At 33.4% G+C, this 22,194-nt stretch overlaps 1 protein-coding gene across 4 annotated transcripts in view; it reads right to left on the bottom strand.

The window, feature by feature from the left end:
* PALS2 (protein associated with LIN7 2, MAGUK p55 family member) overlaps positions 1 to 22,194 on the bottom strand; it is a 108,412-nt gene that overhangs the window by 22,327 nt on the left and 63,891 nt on the right. For 3 of the 4 annotated variants that reach the window (XM_045062790.1, XM_045062789.1, XM_004743316.3), the window contains exons 4-8: positions 20,489 to 20,641; positions 19,517 to 19,744; positions 3,591 to 3,632; positions 1,997 to 2,128; positions 110 to 209 (exon numbers count right to left, since the gene is read on the bottom strand). In XM_045062790.1, coding sequence (XP_044918725.1) covers positions 110 to 209; positions 1,997 to 2,128; positions 3,591 to 3,632; positions 19,517 to 19,744; positions 20,489 to 20,641 — 655 coding nt within the window. The remainder of the gene's footprint in view (positions 1 to 109; positions 210 to 1,996; positions 2,129 to 3,590; positions 3,633 to 19,516; positions 19,745 to 20,488; positions 20,642 to 22,194) is intronic. The other variant, XM_045062791.1, reaches the window with a different exon arrangement.

Below are 22,194 nucleotides of genomic sequence, written 5' to 3'. Positions count from 1 at the left end.
ATTAATTTCAAATATATTTTAAATAAATTCTTTTGCTGATTCGGATGAAAGAGGAAAAGAAAGGTCACCACAAAGGACTACTTGTTACACTCTGTGTTGAGCTCCTCACCTGAATTGTCCCAGTCTCTTCTCACAAATGCCTTTCTCTTCTCTTCCAGGAACTGGCTTGGAATGAGACCAGCGCTTCCTCCCTCTTTTACATGGCTAGCCTAGAATCAAATCAATGAATTGCATATCTCAGTGACCAAAATTTAAGACCATATTCTAATAAGGAGGACAATCAATAGTCAGTAAAAATATAACACATTAGCTCTTCAAAACTGACCATCCATGGCATTGTCAGTTAAGATATTTAAACACTTTAGCATTTAAAGGAATCAACTGACACCTAATCACTCTGTAATCTGGTATCAAAATTTTGGGACTAAAATGCAAAGGTATAGAGGATCTTTAAATTACTGCAACTTTTTATTCATAATGTTAAGTTAGTCCAAGAACAGAAAGGATAAATACTATTTTATGTGTTAAAAGAACATTTCATTAGCACACTTAATAAGGTACTTACTATCAACCTTAATCTTACTAGAGAGATAGAATCTTAATATCCTAAGTTTAAAATAGGTAAAACTACATCTACTGTCAAGAAACTAAGTTTTGAAATCCAAAAAAGTGCTACTTTAAAATAGTGACTAAAGAACTGTGTGCTAGAGACTTATCCCACAAGGGTAGGGTTTTTTATATTAACAACTAGCACTGAAAAATCTGGTTATCATTTTTAGCCATTAAAATCCTAAAAAACAATTAAAGTAACAGATCACCAAATACAAGAAGAGACTGAAATAATGGTGACAGGAGGAGAGGGCAGAACGAAGAGACAACATTCATAGAAAGGGGAAGAAAAGAAAGATTTCCTGGAAAAGTTCAATAAAGAAAACAAAGAGTTTTTTGAAGAGGGTTCTTAGAAATTCAGTGGAAACGTCTAGATCTCATGGATTCTTTTAAACTTACCTACGTTTTAGTTCTCTCACTGAATAATGCACTTATACATAATAATGTCTTCATTTTAATTTAAGGACACATTAGTAAGACTATTTTCACTCTTGTTATTCATTCCCCCTTAGAAGTCAACCAATATAACTTAACAGAGCTAATGTGAGTTACTAGTATCTCCATTTAATTTAGAGTTTAGAGTGCTAGGTCCTGGGTCCTTTCCTCATACACCTTCTTTTTTAATCACTTGTTCTGATGGTTTAGGGAATTTTAGACTTTCTGACTTTCTGACTTGTCAGTTTCTCCAGCTCTGAATACTGTTGGTATTGGACAGTGTAAACAATTACAAAATCAGACTTAATTCTGCTGCTAGAGATTTCTAAAAGCTAAAGTAGGGGAAAGAAAAAAACATGATCGCAGAGATCTTTAGAAAATGAAGTGGGAGGGAAAATATGGTGATAACAAAATCCCTTTCCATATACGCATATTTTAATCCAAGACCAACTAACACTAATCATAAGCTAAACTTTCATTTCTAAGTAACTGAGGAGAGGTAGAGAAACAAATTTAAGAGCTTAAGAAATTTGGGTTTTTTGCCATAAATGTATATAGAGGGAGAGGAGACAAGAGAGAAAGACACTACTACACACATAGTAAAAGACTTCTAGTTAAAACTATAAACACTGAGAAGGGATGACCCCAAGTTGTTCTTGACCAATACTATATTTTATTACAATCACTCATGTGGAAGAACCAACTATTCTAATCCCTAAACCAATGGAGTATCTCCACAGACTAGTTAATTCTGCATTTATTAACAGCTACTCACAAAGTCCCTCTCAATTTGATCTTTTCTGTCCACAAAATTAGCAGCCATGAAGCTGGAGCTGTCCAGGTAGGAAAAACCATTGGAACAAATGCTAATACCTTCTTCTTGAATAATATCGACTAGATCTAAGATTGAAAACAAAAAAGCAGTTGTGGAAATTATGAGAAGCATACTAACCTGCCACCAGTTTGGATCTTCTCTGTTTACAATTTGAAGAATTTCTCCTTTTGAAAACTTCAGTCCTGCTTCTTTGCAGGGTATCAGATTATCATTGTATGGATTATAATCAAAATGACATTTCACAAATACCTAAAACACATAGCACAATTTAAAGTAGTATGGATGTATCATTTGTCACTAGATTTTTAAAATCTTTTTCAAATTGTTAATTATAATTGAGAATTTATTTAGTACTTCAAATAAGGACCTTGTCCCACTCAAATAAAAATCAATTATTATGCATAATTTGGCATCAGAAAAGAAAATATTAGTACTACAATTAAAACTTTGTTTCTACATTAATGTCTAATCTTAAACCAACAGTTTGATAATCATTTTACTCCACCATTCTTATATTTTCTTCCCATCTTTTCACATGATTTTCTAACTCTGCATAATTTTTGTGCAATTAAATGACACTTTCTGATTAATATCCAGCAATAATATATGCAGCTGATTTAAGGCATATATTTCAGATATAACAGGACTTTTTTGGGGGGGGGGTTGTTTTTTGAAAGAGCCCAGAAATCAAAATTAAACAATGAAAATTGATGCTGAAGTCAGACCTGAAATATACTTAGTAGCTCAAAAAAAAAAAACCACCTAATTTTCATCACTGGTAACATATGTTTTATAATCATAGATTTACACTGACCAAAATTTGTATAGAAAATACTTTTCTGAAATTATCTTGCTTTGATCTAAATAACTAACATTAAATTAACTATAAGAACAACACTGAAAAGACCTTGAAACTATTTCTCAATTTAAAGTCACTAAACTATAAAAACTCCTTTTAAATATGTTTTATTAATAAAAGTATGCCAGTAAGTTACCACCATTGGTTATCTCCAATAACTGATCCAATAACTGGATCCAATAACTGGAATATTCTGCTTATTCACTTCAATGTAAATTCTAATAAGTTAAGCATTTTCAGTATTTGATGGCAAGTTCAGATTACTTTCTTAAAAAAGCTTTTTCATGCATATTTATAAAAATACAAACTATGTCCACTGAAGAACTGACTTGGCATAGATTAACAAGCAGAAAAGCACAAAATTAGTCAAAATAACATTGATATCATACTTCTATAAATGTAACCAAGAAGATATTCAAGTAACACAGCAGATACATTACATTATTAGTGTGGTAAAACATAATGTGATGGATGCATATTAAAATAAATTTAATAATTTAAAAGTAACTAATTTGGGAACATGTGACAAAATTTTAGTTATTTACAATTAGATGATTTTGGTAGAAAGCATTCAGAACATTTTCAATAACTTTGGAAAGGCTAAATATTATTTAAAACATCAGTAAGCCAATTTTTTTTAATATAAAAATTTAGAAACATCTAAAAAGCAAGCATACAAACAATATTAAGATTGCTAAAATGTGACAACTGGCTAACTTGAAAATGGCATGCAGCTCAATGTTTTGGTAATGGAAAAAGAAAACCCAAATTATTATTTAATTAAGGTAAATTTAGTTGGCTGATAAGACGGAAAAGCGGAGTACCAAAGAATGTCCTGGAATGACATCATACCTGACGGACGTGTGCTGGATGCCTCTCCATATTGATGCAACTCTAAAAATATATTTTTCATTGCATAAATAAAGCCAGACTTTTAAATTGATAATAAATTAACAAAACATAAACAAATTACTGGCCCATTTTATTACTTCACTCATTTGGTAAAGTAACTATTCCCCTCATTAATTATTCATAGGATATAGCACCTGAAAATTAAAAATGATAGAAGCAAAAAGGTCGAAATGTTTGTGATGAGGCAGGGAAAAAGGACGGGTATGCAAAGTTTTAAAAAAAATACTTGGATACTCTTTACTTCTCAAGAAAGCCGCACCAAATGAATAATAAGAGCATCCTGTCATCTAACCAGGAATCCGTTTATCATTCTTATCTGTGGGACAACATACATTTTGAAGCCATAAATCCAGATTTTTTGAGGTAGTCTAAATTTTAAGTAATTATTCCCCTACTCCTATCAAATTGTTTTGGAAATGTCATTATTTGTGGAACAAAACACATCTCTCAAATGTAAAACATTTCTAGAGGGAACAATTTTTATTATTTCACGTATGAAACTACTTTTAGAACATTATTCTCATGCTCAAAAACTCAGATTAGTCTGGTTTTACTCACTTTTAAAAATCTGTCTGAAAAATCAATTAACCCAATCTTTAACCCACTGAGCCAACCAGGCACCCCTATTTAACCCAACCTCTGATCTGAAGATTTTGTAATGATGTGAAAGTCATTAGAGTTCTGATCAAATTTAGTAAAATTATATTTTATTTTATTAAGTATATTGTAAAAGGTTTTACTAATAGGCTATGGATGTTAACAATTCATTATTAAGAAGTTATTAAACACTACTAAAATATTCAATCTCATATTCTTATCACTAAAAAAAAAACTGAAAAACTGACAATCTAAAGTAGAGGGAACAGAGAATGGGAAGTACAAATGGCTTTTAAGCATAAGAAATGTTCAATGTCACTCAGAACAGAAATATGAATTAAAACTATATTATAACAACATTTTCTTCCTGCCAGATTAGCAGAAATCCAAATATTTGGTAAAATTCTATGGATAAGACTCTATGCCAATAGGCACTTTCCTAACAGGTTAGTGGAGGATCTGGCTCAATCCCTTGGGAGAACAATTAGACAATAGCTATTAAATTACAAATGTAAAAATCTTCTCGCCTAATAATCCACCTCTGGGAATGTAGTAAGCAGCAATGCTGCTCAGGCATATGCAAAATGTCTTATGTACAGGACTATTAACTACTAAATTAGTCCTAGTAGCAGAAGATCGAAAGCAACCTAATTGTTTAATAATAGGGAACTGGTTAAATAAATGATGATAACCCTACATGATATAATACTATGCAGCTATTAAAAAGGGTGGGGAGGTGGAGATGTGTGTCAAGAAGTAGTCTATGTACCAATAAGGAAACATCCAAAAGATACATGGTTAAGTGAAAAAAACCAAGTAGTGTATATATATATGTCACCTTTTCATTGAAAAGGAGGTAGAACAGGAATAATATGTAATTTTTACTCACTTGCACATGAATAATAGAAAGATAAACTAATAGCATGGTTTCTTACGGGGAGTGAGGACTAGGCTTGTAGTGGATTATGAGAGAGATTTCAATTGAATACCTATTTATATTTCTTGAATTTTGAACCACTGGAATGATTCACCTATTTAAAAATTAAATTCTCATGGTAATAAAAATAAGATAAAATGACTCATACTTCTGAATAAGATGAACCAATAAAGGACTCTGCAACCTGAAACAACTAAAATATTGGACAAAATTTGACAAAACGTTTTTTAAGACATCAAGCAATGAAGTCAGTGATCCCTAAAAAATGGAAACAAACAAGATGAACTACTCAGTTGCCCCTGCTAACTGCACAGAGAAAGTTCCCAGATTGCAGCTCAGAAAGGAAGAATCTCAGTAGAGCCTGTGTGGTCTCCAAGTTGAGGAGATGAGCTGGGCGACCTGGGAGATCAAAGTGGCTGTAGTGTACAGAACAGAGTAATCAGTGAGGAAAGGGTTGCATACTCAAGAACTGCAGAACACTCCCTCCAGTCTTCAGGACAGTACTGATCAGTGAATGGATATAACAAAACTGCTCAAAGTCAGGTAAAGAACCTGCATGATAAGAAGCAATATCAGCAAGTCATACAGGGTCAGGAATAATTTCTTTTCTCATCAAGGTGAGTGGAAAAATCTCATAATTCATGAGGCACTGAGTAGGTGGAAGGATTATGTCCCAGACTTAATCCTGCCCTGGCTCTACCTAAAAAAGCTTAAAAAACAAGATCTCAAAGGATCAAACTGTTCCCAAGTAACTGAAGTATCCTAGAACAAAGTTTAAAATTTTTCTGAGGAAACAAAAATATCCAGCTTTCAACAAGGTAAAATTCATGTCTAACAACCAATCAAAAATAATATAATTTACAGTGTGGAGAAAAATCAATTAAGAATGATCCAGAAATGATAAACATAATCAAATTAGCAGAGAAGGACATTAAAATAGTTATTTTAACTTTACATATTGTATTCTTAGGTTCAAGAAGCTAGAGGAAGGACTAGGCATGTTAGGTAGAAACATGGCAGATAAAAAAAAAAAAGAAAAGGAAGACTCAATTTAGATTTCTAGAGATGAAAACCAAAGTAAGATGGAAAAAGTACACCAGAAGTGACAAACAGATTAGACATTGAAGAAAATAAACTTGAAGATAAGCAGCAATAAAAACTAAGATAAAAAACAGGGAAGTATTAGGATTTAAATGAAGAGAATCACTGAAAAATGGGACAATTTCAAGAAGCCTAATATATGCAAAAATGATGTCACCAAAGGAGAGAAGAAATGGGAACAGAAAAATAATCTGAAGAGGTAATAGTCAAAATGTTTCCAAATTTGATGAAAGAAATAGTCTTTTCAACAAATGGGGCTGGAAAATTGTTTATCTATATGCCAACCCCCATTTGTCCATATCTTAAACCTATACAAAAACTCATACACTAAATGGATCCTATTGCTAGATATAAAGCATAAAACTATACAACTTTCAGAAAAAATATCAAAGAAAATCTTTATGACCTTAGGTTATGCAACAATATTTTACACAGAACAATACAAGCATGATTTGTAAAAGATAAACATGGAAAAATTGGACTTCATCAAAATTAAGAACTTCTGCTCTTTGTATTACACAGTTAACAGAATGAAAAGACAAGCGTTTTCACTGTGAGGAAATCCTTACAAATCATAATTCTGACAAAGTAGTTGTATTCAGGGGCGCCTGGGTGGCTCAGTGAGTTTGTCTCTGCCTTAGGGTCAGGTCATGATCCCAGAGTCCTAGGATCGAGCCCTACATTGGGCTCTCTGTTCAGCAGCGAGCCTGCTTCCCTCTCTCTCTCTCTCTCTGCCTACTCGTGATCTCTGTCAAATAAATAAATAAAATCTTAAAAAAAAAAAAGTAGTTGTATTCAAAATATGTAAAGAACTCTCAAACCTAAATTAAGAAAAATCTTAATAAAAAATTGTTACGATTTTAAGACAATCACCAAAACAGACTTAAACACACACACGCACACACACACACACAAATAAACACAAGAAAAGATACTCAAGTAGTCATCAGGGAAATGCAAATTAATATTATACTGAGTTATCACTACATACCTATATAAGTATCTAAAATTGTAAGGACTGACCATACCAAATGTTGGTGAAGATGTATAGTAATTGAAACTCTCAAAATGCTGGGGTGAAAGTACACTGGTAAAACCATTTCTGCAAATAGTTCAGCCACTTCTCTGAAAGTTCAACATATACCTACCATGACCCAATCCTTCAGTTCCTAGGTATTCACCCAAGGGACTTACATGTAAATGTCCACAGCATCTTTATTTATAATAGCCCCAAAGTGGAAATAACAAAAATGTTCATCAGCCAGTTAATGGATAAACAAACTATGGTATAGCCAAGCAATGAAATACTACTCATCAACACAAAGGAATCAACTACTGATACACATAAAAAGATGGATAAATCCTAAAAGAATTATGCTGAAAGAAGACAGATTAAAACAAAACAAAACAAAAGAAAAAAACAGCAAAGGTGATTCATGTTGTATGCTTCCATTTATATAAAAATAAGGAAAATGTAAACTAAACTATAGTGACAGAAAGCAGAGCAGTGCTTGCCTGGAATGCAGGGGGGGGGGGAGGGAGAAGGAAGGAAGAATTATAAATGGATACAAAGAAAATTCTGGAGGTGCTAGATATATATGTTGTCTTGATTATGTTGTTAGTTTCACAGGTACATATAACTACATTTATCAAATTGTACACTTTAAATGTATGCTATTTATATAAGCTTTTTCTCGAGTATTTTTTAAAAGTAAATATAAAAATTTTACAAGTACTGGGACGCCTGGGTGGCTCAGTTGGTTGGGCAGCTGCCTTCGGCTCAGGTCATGATCCCAGCGTCCTGGGATCATGTCCCACATCAGCCTCCTTGCTCGGCAGGGAGCCTGCTTCTCCCTCTTTCTCTGCCTGCCATTCTGTCTGCCTGTGCTCGCTCGCTCTCCCTTTCTCTGACAAATAAATAAAATCTTAGAAAAAAAATTTTTAGAAGTACTGAAAAAATAAAATATTACAATGGACTATGCTGGGCCTATTAAAGGATAATAATTAGTAAGAGAAAAGAAATCAAATGGATGAAATGGCTTTAGAAATAGCCCTACCATAACCTTTATGTTAAATCAGAAGGTGGTTCGAAATTTGGAAATATGTTGTCTGAACATAGTGCAAGTGTTCTTTATGCACCCTCAGTCTCAACACATATTTTTAGGTCTATTCAAATTTGCAATTGGAGCAAGTGGAAAGGATGTTATTCTTCTAAAGATTTTCAAAGTATATGAATTCAGCCTACTCAATTAAATGCAGTCACACACACATTTTCAATCAGCAGGGAGTCTAGAATATATTTGTTTAAAAAAGCTTTGAGGGGCAATTCATACTCCTATTTGGTAAACATCCATCTGTGACCCACAAATTTAAGTTTCTGTCAAAGAGTTTATTTTAAAAAACTATTAAACTATTCAGAATTATACTAATAATAATAATTCTTAATTTATATCACACTAAGTCACTGGTTCATGCAAAGCCTATTTTTATTTTATTCCTTTTAAAAATGTGATAAACAGCTATAAACTTGTACCCAAAACAGAGGCTAGAACCTTAAGTGGTCCTCCTGCTCTCATTCCATTCCATCACCCTGACTTCCCCAGCTAAGGTAACCCTTACCCTGAACATTGTATTCATTAACTCTTTGGTATCCTTTAGTATAGTTTCACTGTGCAGTTATATGCATTCTTTAAAAGTATGCATTTAGATTTTTTAAATGTAAAAAATTATATCACATCATAGCATACAATCTTTTGGAATTTACATGCTTGTTAACATATTTCTAGCTGTACATACCTATGAACTGCTCTAGGAAATGACTCCAGTATACGTGAACATTCAACTCTGATAATGCTAAACTCCGCCCACCACCCCATGTGGTTATATCAATTTACACTGCCACCAGCAGTGTAAAAGAGATACCTTAAAGTCACATGTACACTTTCTGCCAATTGAATGTTATAAATGGTAATCCACAGTCATTTTTAATATCTCTTCATTTGTTAACTTGATTTGTATATGTGAAGAGAAACAGAAACACAACTTCATGTTAACCCCATTAATAACCAGTTTCATTGAATAGTCTCTCCTCTTCTCCATGAAAGATATGTCATCTTATCAAAACAGTACATGTGTTAGCTCCCTATCTGAACTCTCTATTCCTTTAATCATTCTATCTGCTCTTATGCCAATTCCATGATGGTATCTTAATTCCTATAAATTAGGAATGCCCCATTACTATATTTCTGTTTTTCATTACTGTGAGATATTCATCCTATCAAATACTATGAAAAATCTTACTGGAATTTTGTTGAATCTAAAAATCAATTTGAGGAAAACAGGACACCACAATATTGTCTTCTCCATGAACATGATGTATCCATTAGGATCTTCATCAGAGTGTGTATAAGTGTGTGTGTGTGTGTTTGTAGAGGACTTGAATCTTTTTGTTAGATTTATTTCTAAACATAAATGTGACATTCTCTGACTCTACTGTAAATGATGTTTGTCTTGCTTATATATCTTGATGTTTGTTGATGACATACAGAAATGCAACTGACTTCTGTATATTAATCTTAGTTTCAAATAGCTTGCTAAACTCATTTCTATTATAGTTTTGGGTACATTCTATGCTAAAAATATTATTTGAAAATAGTAAATTTATTTTCTCCTTCCTGAACTTTTTGCTTCAATAATTTGTCTTTTTGTGCTTATGAAACCTTCAGTAAGATACTAAATTGCAATGGTGTTACTGAACATCCTTCTCTAGTTCTTACTTTTTGTAACTAGGCAAGGACTTTATTAACTCTTCTTTTAAACTTTATATTGTGGCTTCTTTGGCTTAACTAACTGTATATTGTGTATAGGCAATAATTAAAAAGCAGCAGAGTCCAAGGTCCTCAGAATTTAAATGATAGGTTTCTGTATTTCATCATTCTATATATTTGCCATAAACAAAATTTTTTAAGCAGTCAAAATTATTGAAGTTTTATTATTTAAAAAATAAATGTAGTCAATTATTTGCCTAATTATTGGAGGCCTCATCAAAACCCTGAACAAGATCACCCTTTTCCCCAGGAGCAAGTGGTGCTTTTCCATTCAGCTTCTGCCAGTGTCCTTAAGCTTCTCAGTACCAAGTTGGTCTAAGAAGCCAGGGGGCATTTCTGTCAGGGACTGTGTCCCAGCATGGCTGGTAATGGTAAAAGTGTTTGCTGCCAGAGACATCTGGGCTTAGGATTGTTAAAGTAAGTAGATAACCATTCCCTAGTTTGCAAATACACTTACCTCTTTAATGTCAGAGATACTGCTTATTCTTAGTTTCTTTAAGGAGAATTGAAAATTTTTATCACTTACTATAACAGATATTTGTTGTATCATCTGTTACTCTATGTACCATTCTCAGGGCAGTTTTTTTTTTTTTTTTAACCAATTACTCCTGAAGTTTGGCAAGTTTCTCTCAGTTTATGATAGGTGTTTTGATCTTATTGGAATGGAAATGAGGCTTTCTGGGGGAGTGGGGTTGTACTTAAGTCTTAGGCAGACTACCTGAGGGTCCAGTTCCTGATATTAAAGAGAATGATTCTAATATTCAACTATTCAGGATAATGTTGTCTTTAGTTTTAGTTTTTGTTTTTACATAAGCATAAGGAGTCTCCCTCTGTTCTTGATTTATTAATCTTTTTTAAAATCATAACTATGGATTGAATTTCATCAAATTCTTTACTGAGGTTTCTCTTTTTAAATCTGTTAATGAGTTTGGTTTCACACTTATTTCCAATATGAAACCACCCTAGCACCCATGGGAAAAATTCAACTTGAACATGTTCTGTTATTCCTTTTATATATTATTAAATTTCATTTGCTATTATTTTGTTAAGAATGTTCAAATGCATATGGAACTGTAATTTCTTTTCTTAAAATATTTTTGGTATCTACATCATGGTGGCCTTAAAGATGAGAAGTTTGACCTTAATGAACAAATGGAATTATGAACAGCCTTTGGAAACTAAACCATTATGTAAGTTGAAAAACCTCAGAATTAGCTACAACTTCTAATTTACGTTGGTCTCTAATTTAAAATGATAGATTCTTACATCTCATGAAAAATTTTGATTTTTAATAAGCACTTTAAATTATTCCGATAAAAATATCTACTGATCATGTTTTGAGAAACACCACCTGGCAGGGAGAGCTCCTGGCTCCCTTCTGCTCTCCTAGCAGTCCAGAGGGAGTTAAGATAGGCACACTAGGACTATATGATAGAGCTTCCAGTGAAAAAGCTGAAGAGGTTAAATGCCCTTGCCTCCCCACAGCTTCTCCTAGGAAAATGACCATAGTTTGTCCAGGACAAGCATTGTTTAGGCCTGTTATTCCAAAGTAATCAGTAATAATTTCCTCATATTAAAAAATAACCCAATTTAGACATGTTTTGACTCACCTTTGGAAGTCTTCATGTTATAATCTCTTTTCTTTTTTTATGATAGGCCTAAGAACTGCCTCAGGCTTAGATGACCTCTCCTAGCCCATTTAAATCTTTTCTCCCAGTTCTAAAGGCTAAATTAAAGAATTTGAGAAGGCATGGGATGGGAATATATTTAAGCCTGAGAGGGCTAAAGATCCTAGCATCTTATGCTATTCAGACCAGTTCACTGGGTGCAGAATCTAGAAAGGAATTTGAGCCAAAGTGCTAACATGTAACATATCAGTATTATGAAAATACCTTGCCTGTAAAAGTTCATGATAGCCTTGGTAAACTGGTATGAATTCTGGTTTACACCACAGGGGGGGAAAATCTTCCTAATTATCACAGCTAACACATAATTTAAAAAAATCTTAAGTTCTACCTTTCCAATCTATTCAAGTCCAAATGAAAATGTGCCACTTGAGAAATACAGGAGGTCTTAGAGGTAATAGTGATGTGAAATGTCTTATTTCGAATACCTTTTCTTTCATGATTCTTTTCTTGGAGCTGGGGAACAGGGGATACTGCACTGCGGGATTCTACAGGCCCTCTTCTTTATAAAGGCATTACCCTCAAAGAATAAAAGATGTAGTTAACGTTCCTAACACAGAGAAACAGGCACAAAATGAGAAGACAGAGGAATCCGTATCAAATGAAAGAACAAGACAAAGCCATAGCAGGAGAGCTAAGTGAAACAGATTTAAGTAATGTGCTTGATAAAGAATTTTAATTAATGATCACAAGCATACTCAATGGACTTGAGGAGAGAGTGGAGGACATCAGTGAGATCATTAAGATAGGGACAGAGTAGGGGCGCCTGGGTGGCTCAGTGGGTTAAGCCTCTGCCTTCGGCTCAGGTCATGGTCTCAGGGTCCTGGGATCGAGCTCCGCATTGGGCTCTCTGCTTGGCAGGGAGCCTGCTTCTCCCTCTCTCTCTGCCTGCCTCTCTGCCTCCTTGTGGTCTCTCTCTCTCTGTCAAATAAATGAATAAAATTTTCAAAAAAAGATAAGAGATAGAGATAAAGGACTCAATAAACAAAGTAAAAAACATGCCTGATGGAATGAAAAGCAGGCAGAAGAAACAAAGGAATGAATTAATGACCTAGAGACAGAGTAATGGAAAGTAATTATGCTGAACAAAAAGAGAAAAGAATTATGCAAAATGAGAATAGACTTAGGGAACTCAGTGACTCCATCAATGTAATAATATTCATATTATAGGAATCCCAGAAGAAGGAGAGAAAAGGGGGCAGAGAATTTATCAGGAGAAATAATAGCTGAAAACTTCTCTAGTCCAGGAAAGGAAACAGATATCCAGATCTAGAAGGCACAGAGAACCCCAACAAAATCAACCAAAGCAGATCCACAAGAAGACACACTGTAATTAAAATGGAAAAATAAAGTGATAAAGAAAAAATATAAAGAGCAATGGGACCAAAGAAGATAGTTACATATGAAGGAAACCCCACAAGGCTATCAGCGAATTTTTCAGTAGAAACCTTCCAAGCCAGAAAGGAGTGTCATGATATATTCAAAGTGCTGAATGGGAAAAACCTGCAGCATGGCTATAATTCAGAATAGAAGGAGAGATAGATTTTCCCAGACAAACAAAAACTAAAGGAGTTCGTGACCACCAAACCTACCCTGCAAGAAAAATTAAAGGGAATTTTTTGAGTGGAAAGACCAAAAATGACAGTATGAAGGTAGAAATCACAAAAGCAATAAAAATGACTATTTCTGTGAAAACCCAGTCAAGGAACTCACAAAATAGAAAGATGCAAATTATGACACTATATACCTAAAACACGGGTAGGAGAAAAGTAAAGAATGGATTCAAACATAAACAATTATGAATTTAATATAGACCGCTATATGCAGATATTCTATACAAACCTAAGAGTAACCACAAATCAAAAACCACTACTAAATATACAAAGAATAAAGAGAAAGAAATCCAAATATATCAAGACAACCAGCAAACCATGAAAGACAGAAAGACAAGAAAGCATCAGAGAAAATGTTCAGAAACAACCATAAAATGGCAATAAATAATATCTATCAATGAATTACTTAACATGCAAAAGGCCTAAATACTCCAATCAAAAGATATATGGTGACAGAATGGATAAAGAAACAAAACCCATCTAAATGTTGCCTATAAGAGTTATTTTAGACATAAAAACACCTGCCAATTGAAACTGAGGGGCTAGAGAAACATTTATCATGCAAATGGATGTCAGAAGAAAGTCACAGTAGCAATATTTATGTTGGACAAAAGACTTTAAAACAAAAACTATAACAAGAGACAAAGAAGGGCACAATATAGTGATACAAGAGAGAAAATTCAACATAAAGATAAAACAATATGAAGTATTTATTCACCCAACATGGGAGGTCCCAAATACATAAAAAAGTTAATAACAAACATAAAGGAAGTAATTGATAGTAATACAATAATAGTAGGGGCCTTTAACACACCACTTACATCAATGGAAGGCTCATCTGAAAACAGAAACTCAACAAGAAACAGTGGCTTTGAGACACAATGGACCAGATGGATTTAACAGATATATTCAGAAAATTCCTAAATTTTCTAAAATTCCTAAAATACCACAATACACATTCTATTCAAGTGTACAGGGAATATTCACCAGAACCAATCACATATTAGACCACAAAACAAGCCTCAACAAATTCAAAAAGATCAAAGTCTACCATACATCTTTTCTGACTATACCATTATAAAACCAGAAGTCAACCAGAAGAAAAAACCTGGAAAGACTATAAATACACAGAGGTTAAATAATGTGATACAATGAATAGATCAACCAGGAAATCAAAGAAATTTAAAAATACATGGAAACAAATAAAAATGAAATTATAATGTACAAAACCTTTAGGATGCAGCAAAAGCATTTCAAAGAGGTAAGTTTAGAGCAATATAGGCCTACCTCAAGGAAAAAACCCTCAAATCCTTACAGCTAAAGGAACTAGAAAAAGAACAACAAACAAAACCTAAAACCAGAAAAAGGAAGAAAATAATGATTAGAGCAAAAATAAATGATAGAGAAACTAATAAAATCACTAAATCAATGAAGTGAGGAACTAGCTCTTAAAAACAAAACAAAACAAAACAAAACAAAGCAAAACAAAAGTCAATAAAACTGATAGCCCCCCAGCCAGACTTATTGAGAAAGAAACCAAATAAAATCAAAATGAAAGAGAAGAAATAACAATAAACCTCCAAAAAATATAATTACAAGAGAATATTAAGAAAAATTACATGCTGACAAACTGAACAACTCAGAAGTGGATTAATTCCTAGAAACATATTAACTGACCAAAACTGAAGCAGGAAGAAATAGCAACAAAACTGAATCAATAATTTAAAAACTCCCAACAAACAAAAGTCCAAGACCAGATGGTTTCACAAGCAAATTCTGCCAAACACTGAAAAAAGAGTTAGTATCTATTCTTCTCAAACTATTCCAAAAAAGTGAAAAGGAAGGAAAACTTCCAAATTCATTCTATAATGCCAGCATTTCCCTGACACCAAAATTAGACATCACAAAAAGAGAAAAGATCTCTCATGAACATAAATGCAAATATTCTCATCAAAATACTAGCAAATCAAACCTAACAATACATTAGTAAAATTATACAGCACGACCAAGTGAGATTTATTCCTGGGCTGCAAATGTAGTTCAACATTCACAAATCAGTCAACATGACACATCGTATCAATAAGAAAGGATAAGAGCCACATGATCATTTCAAAAGACACTGATTGCAAAAGTAGTTCAATATTCACAAATCAGTAAACATGACACATTGTATCAATAAGAAAGGATAAGAGCCACATGAACATTTCAACAGACACTGAAAAAAACACTTAACCAAGTATAACATCAATTCATGATAAAAATCCTCAACAAAACAGGTTTGGAAGGAACATACCTCAACAAAATAAAAGGCCATTAATGAAAAACCACAGCTAATATAATTTTCATTGGAGACAAACTGAGAGCCTTTCCCCTAGGGTCAGGAACAAAACAAGGATCAAAACAAGGATTTCCCCTAGGGTCAGGAACAAAACTCAGCACCTTTATTCAACATAGTACTGGAAAACCTACCCATAGCAATCGGACAACAAAAAGAAATAAAAGGTGTTAAATCACCAAGGAAGAAGTCAAACTTTCATTCTGCAGATGACATGATACTACATAAAGAAAATCCAAAAGACTCCAACAAAAACCTGCAGGAACTGATTAACAAATTCAGAAGAGTCACAGGATACAAAATCAACCTACATAAATCTGCTGCAGTTCTACACACCAATAATGAAGCAACAGAAAGAGAAATTAAGAGAACAATTCCATGTACAACTGCACCAAAATTAATAAGATACCTAGGAATAAACCAAGCCAGAGAATTCTGAAAACCATAAAACAATGATGAAAGAAATTAAGCATGATATAAAGAAATAGAAGGACATTCCATGCTCATGAATTGGAAGAACAAACATTGTTATTATTTTATTTTTTATAAGCATATAATGTATTATTAGCCCCTGGGGTACAGGTCTGTGAATCGCCAGGTTTACACACTTCACAGAACTCACCATATCACATACCCTCCCCAATGTCCATAACCCCACTACCTTCTCCCTACCTCCCTCCCCCCGGCCACCCTCAGTTTGTTTTGTGACATTAAGAGTCTCTTGCGGTTTGTCTCCCTCCCTATCCCATCTTGGAAGAACAAACATTGTCAAAATATCGATACTACCCAAAGCAATCTACACATTTAAAGCGATCCCTATCAAAATACCACCAGTACTTTTCACAGAGCTAAAACAATCAATCCAAAAATTTTTATGGAACCATAAAAGACCCTGAATAGGCAAATTTATCTTGAAAGAGGAAAGCAAAGCTGAATGTATCACAATTCCAGACTTCATGATATATTACAAAGGTGTAGTAATCAAAGCGGTATGGTACTGGCACAAAAACAGATGCAGAGATAAATAGGACAGGATAGAAAATCCTGAAAGAAATCCACAATTATGTGGTCTATTAATCTTTAACAAACCAGGAAGACTATCCAACAGGAAAAAGACAGTCTCTTCAACAAATGGTGTTGGGAAAACTGGACCACTTTCTTATACCGTACACAAAAAATAAACTTAAAATGGATTAAAGACCTAAATGTGAGACAGGAAACCATAAACATCCTAGAAAAGAGCACATGACACTGGTCATAACAACTTTTTTCTAGATAGGTTCCCTAAGGCAAGGAAAACAAAAGCAAACTATTGGGACTCCATCAAAATAAAAAGCTTCTGCACAGCAAAGGAAACCATCAATACAACTAAAAGGCAACCTACGGAATGTGAGAAGATATTCTGCAAATAGCATATCCAATAAAGGGTTAGTATTCAAACTACATAAAGAACTTACAAAACTCGGCACCCCAAAACCAAATAATCCAATTTAAAAAAATGAACAGACGTTTCTCCAAAGAAAACATAGAGATCAGCAGAAGACACATGAAAAAATCCTCTATATCATTCATCATCAGGGAAATGCAAATCAAAACTATAATGAAATAGCACCTTACATCTGTCAGAACAGCTAAAATCAAAAACACAAGTAACAAGTGTTGATGAGGATGTGGGAAAAAAAGGAATCCTCTTGCACCGTTGGTAGGAACGCAAACTGGTGTATCCACTGTGGAAAACAGTATGGCAGTTTCTCAAAAAGTTAAAAATAGAACTACTCTATGATACAGCAATTGCACTACTGGATATTTACCCAAAGAATACAAAAACATCAATGCAAAGAATATAGGCACCTCTATGTTTACAGCAGGATTATTCACAATAGCCAAGATATGGAAGCAGCCCAAGTGTCCACTGATTGATGAATGGATAAAGAAGATGTGGTATGTATGTATGTGGATATATATACACACATATAAATATTAAAAACATACACATATATATACAAATATATAGTGAAATATTATTCAGCCACAAAAAAAGAAAGAAATCTTGCCATTTGCAATGGCATGGATGGAGTTAGAGAGTATAATGCTAAGTGAAGTAAGTCAGTCAGAGTAAGACAAATGCCACATGATTTCACTCATATATGGAATTTAAGAAACAAAACAAACAAGCAAAGGGAAAAAGAGAGAGAAACCAAGAAACAGACTCAAATATAGAGAACAGTGATGGTTACCAGAGGGGAGATGGGTAGGGAGATGAGTGAAACAGGTGATGGGGATTAAAGTGTACACTTATCATGTTGAGCACCAGGTGATTAAAATAAAAACTTAAATGTATATATTTTTTCCTGTCCTTCAAAAAATAATGTAAAAGAAGTATTCAACATACGTTATTTCAAAGAATTGTATAGAAATATAAAAACTAGACTTTTAACTTCTCATACTGAAAGATCACTGGCAGTATCTTATGTAGAAACTTATAATTTCACTTACCCATGAAATGATAAATTTGTGAAACGAAGTTGAATTAAAGGCATCAATCTAAAACATTCCTTTCTCCCATTTCTACATTATATAGGTCTTTTAAACCCTCTCCTCAGTTCCAACACTCCCACCATCATTGCCAAATCCTTCTCTGCAATTACTTTATTACATTTCTTTCTTTACAATTCTATTGTAAATTCTATTCCATATATGAGTGAAATCATGTGGCATTTGTCTTACTCTGACTGACTTACTTCACTTAGCATTATACTCTCTAACTCCATCCATGCCATTGCAAATGGCAAGATTTCTTTCTTTTTTTGTGGCTGAATAATATTTCACTATATATTTGTATATATATGTGTATGTTTTTAATATTTACAATTCTATTGTAAAGAAAGAAATACTACCTCATCACCACCATAACAACAGTAGCAGCTACTTTTTGAGTGCTATATGCCAGGTGCTGCTAAGAGAGCTTTACGTGAATTAAGTCATTTAATCCTTGTAACACCTTCTGAGAAAAGAAATATTATCCTTAACTATATACATGAGACAATGAAGCACAGAGAGGCTAAGCTAGTAAGTGGTAGCATTTGAATCCAAACAGTGTTAACCTTCTTTTAGAGTTGTCTCTCAGAAATCACCTCACACCTCCAAAATTCTGCTTCCTGGTTAAAGGATATCACTTCTCTCCTTTTGGAAATTCATTCAACAAGATCAAACTAGATAATTGCTGTCATTAGAACATTACCCTGTTCAATAATCTACCTAAAAATTAGTTACAAAAATCAGACCAAATGAGTACAATCCAGGTATTCAAGATTTTTCTCAATCTATATACCTATCCTCCCTTTCTGACCTCATTCCCCATCCAGCCCATCACATGAACACTAAATAAGAGGTATTCAGAGCTATATTCTTATCCTCTCACAGGGTCTAATATAATTCCTGGAACATAACAGGTGCCAAAAGTGTCTGCTAGGTTAAGGACTAAAAGGCTTTATGATTTTTCAGATACCAGCTGTAGGTTACTGTAATGCTAAGGTTCATAGTATTCACAAAGACATTTTGTTATTCCTTCCTAATAAGACAGTGCTAATTGTTTTAAAAATTCAAAAATTCACCCATGAAAATATAGGGCAATTCAGAACACTTAAATCATAGTTTTTTCCTATTTTCTTTAGCAAAAGAGGAACAAGTGGCAATTATAGCTGTTATAACTAACAATGTGATTAAAGAAATAGAAGTATTATTGATATTATCAAGAATTTTATTACTAACCTGTTGAGGGGTTATGGTATCTCTATAACTTGGTAAAATTTTTAGGGTGACACTTCCACTAATATTTTTCAGTAATTCTTGTAATTCCTTTGGATTGTTTCCAACTTCATGACCATTGACTTCTTTAATGATATCTCCCACATGAAGTAGACCTTGTCGATCTATCATTCCTCCGTGAAGGATTCGGGCGATTACCAGATCATTATTTTCAACCCGAAACGTTACACCCTAAAGGAAATAACAGAATTATCAATGATTTCAGATTATTAGGAAGAAATCTTAAATATTCATTAATATGTATATGTAAGAAAATCATTCTAAAAGTAGGTGAGTTAATTGTTCCTACTTTCCCCTGTTCTCTCCTGTCTTCAATATTTTAATCTCATTAAACCACAGGCAACTGTGATGATATAAATGACCTCATAAAAACAGGACTTTCAGGGAACTGCATTCCACAGGATAAAAAGCTCAAAGGAGGAGAAAAAGTATTTATGCATTCTGATGACCTTGTTCTAAGCTTATCATATTTTCTGATAGTCAGGACCCAGAGATAATAATTTTTGCATGGAATAGAAAACTTCACTACTTACAGACTCCTACCATGCCTTCAATTTTTAATAACTTTCTTTTGTGTTTTGATACTATCATTAGCAAGCAACTTGAGTTCATTTCTTCAAAGGGTATAGGAAGAAATGGGGTAGTTGTATCTTATAATTTCTACTGCCCATTAGCCAGCTTCTTCAGGCCTCTATTTCAGCTAAACATTTTATTTTGGCTTAATTTTATATGCTATATTAAGATGAGAGAGCATCAGTTGTATATTTCTATACAAGCCAAAAAGCACTGATAAAACAAATAAACATGAATTGAAGTTTTTATAATAATACAAATTATGAAAAAGAAAAAAAGATATGACTGAGCCACAAATATGTCAGATTTCAGATTTTAAAAGGCACTGATTTATCTACTCACCAATGGCTCCCCAGCTCTTTTGTGAATACCAAGAATACGAATGGCATCTACTGGTAATAATTGATTATTGATAGAAGAATTATTCATTTCTGGGCTTGACGGAGGTGAATCATAACATTTTGATGCCACAATATCATGGGCCTCCAAGAGTGACTGTAAGGATTCAAAAAAGCCTGTGGTTATTAATTACTGATGGAATAAGTTATTAAAAATAATAGTCCATTATTCCAGTGGAGTACTAAAACCTTCCAAGGCATACATTATTAAATTCTTAAAATATGAGGTAAACCAAATGCACCAGAATCTTTTAAAGAAATATATATACAGTACATTAACATAAATATTGTATTTCTTGTTTTAAAAGAGTTGAAGACTCCTGATAGAGTTTTATGACTTCTTAAAAAAAGTGACAAGTTCAGTGGAAATTGAACCTAGATTTCCAAGTGTGGTACACTGAAGGCACTGGAATTCACTGCCACCTTTGTCATCAACATTATCACATTTCCTATTTATCATCAATCCCTATTTATTAGGTATCATACAAATTCAAATGGTACAGGGGCACTTGGATGACTCAGTGGTTAAGTGTCTGCCTTCTGCTTAGGTCATGATTTCAGGGTCCTGGGATAGAGCCCTGCATCAGGCCTGCTCAGCAGGGAGCCTGCTTCTCCCACTCCCTCTACCTGCTATTGTGCCTACTTGTGCTTTCTTGCTTTCCCTTTCAGATAAATAAATACAATCTTTAAAACAAACAAACAAACAAAAAACCAAATTCAAATGGCACAGACCCTAATTTTTACTTTAAGATTTTTATGTTAGTAATACCATGTATTTTTTACACATATAAAAGCCTGCTAAAAAGATATCCAATAGAAAAAAATGGATAAATATTTACAGCATCTTATATCAGTGATGAGAGATTTATATTACTGACAAAGGCTTTAGTTTATAAAACATATGTTTTAAGAGGAAAAAAACTCTAATGACCTAGTAATGGTCCTGAATATAATTTTACGTCCTACATTTATGATGTACGTGCTACCATCATAGATGACTTCGATCTACTTTCTAGGGATTTCTTATAATTTTTAAATATATTTTAGTTTTTCACTTACACTATAATTGTGTATGCTCAACAATAAACAATAAAATTAAAAAAAATTTTTGAGTGGATGGAGCTCAAAAACAAATCAAAATAGAAAGAAGGGAGAAAATGTCAACAAATTAGAACAGAAACAATCAGGATATGTGTAATTTCTGGTCATTTCATGTCGTAAGAGACTAAAGAAAATTTCAAAAAGAAAAAAAATCACAAGTCCACGTGTAAGGATTATTCCTATAAATGCTAGACGTTGCTAAAATCTCTAACCTGGGTTGCTTAGCTTCCAACCTATGCCTTCTTAGCCAGAATTATACTCCTGTGACTTGAACCACTACTTAGATGCTGATAACTTCCAGAACTCTCATGAGCTTCAGATTCATAGACTAAAAATCTTTCTACAACCAGTCAGTCATGAAAATTTGAAAATCAAAGAGTAAACATGGTAGAGGATTGAGACATACTAAATTAATGAAAGATCTGTAATTGCACAATGCTATTTAAAAAAACAGAAGGACTGAAAAATTCATCTGTTGCCATTTAAGACTGCTATTTTAAACAATTCTTTAAAAACTGGTAAAGGGAAGGATCAGACATTTCCCTGATT

This window comes from Mustela putorius, unplaced genomic scaffold (genome assembly GCF_011764305.1).
Source record: "Mustela putorius furo isolate JIRA1106 unplaced genomic scaffold, ASM1176430v1.1 tig00003845_pilon_pilon_pilon, whole genome shotgun sequence".
In the NCBI taxonomy this organism is placed as follows: Eukaryota; Metazoa; Chordata; class Mammalia; order Carnivora; family Mustelidae; genus Mustela; species Mustela putorius.
This window is presented reverse-complemented; position numbering and strand designations above follow the sequence as displayed.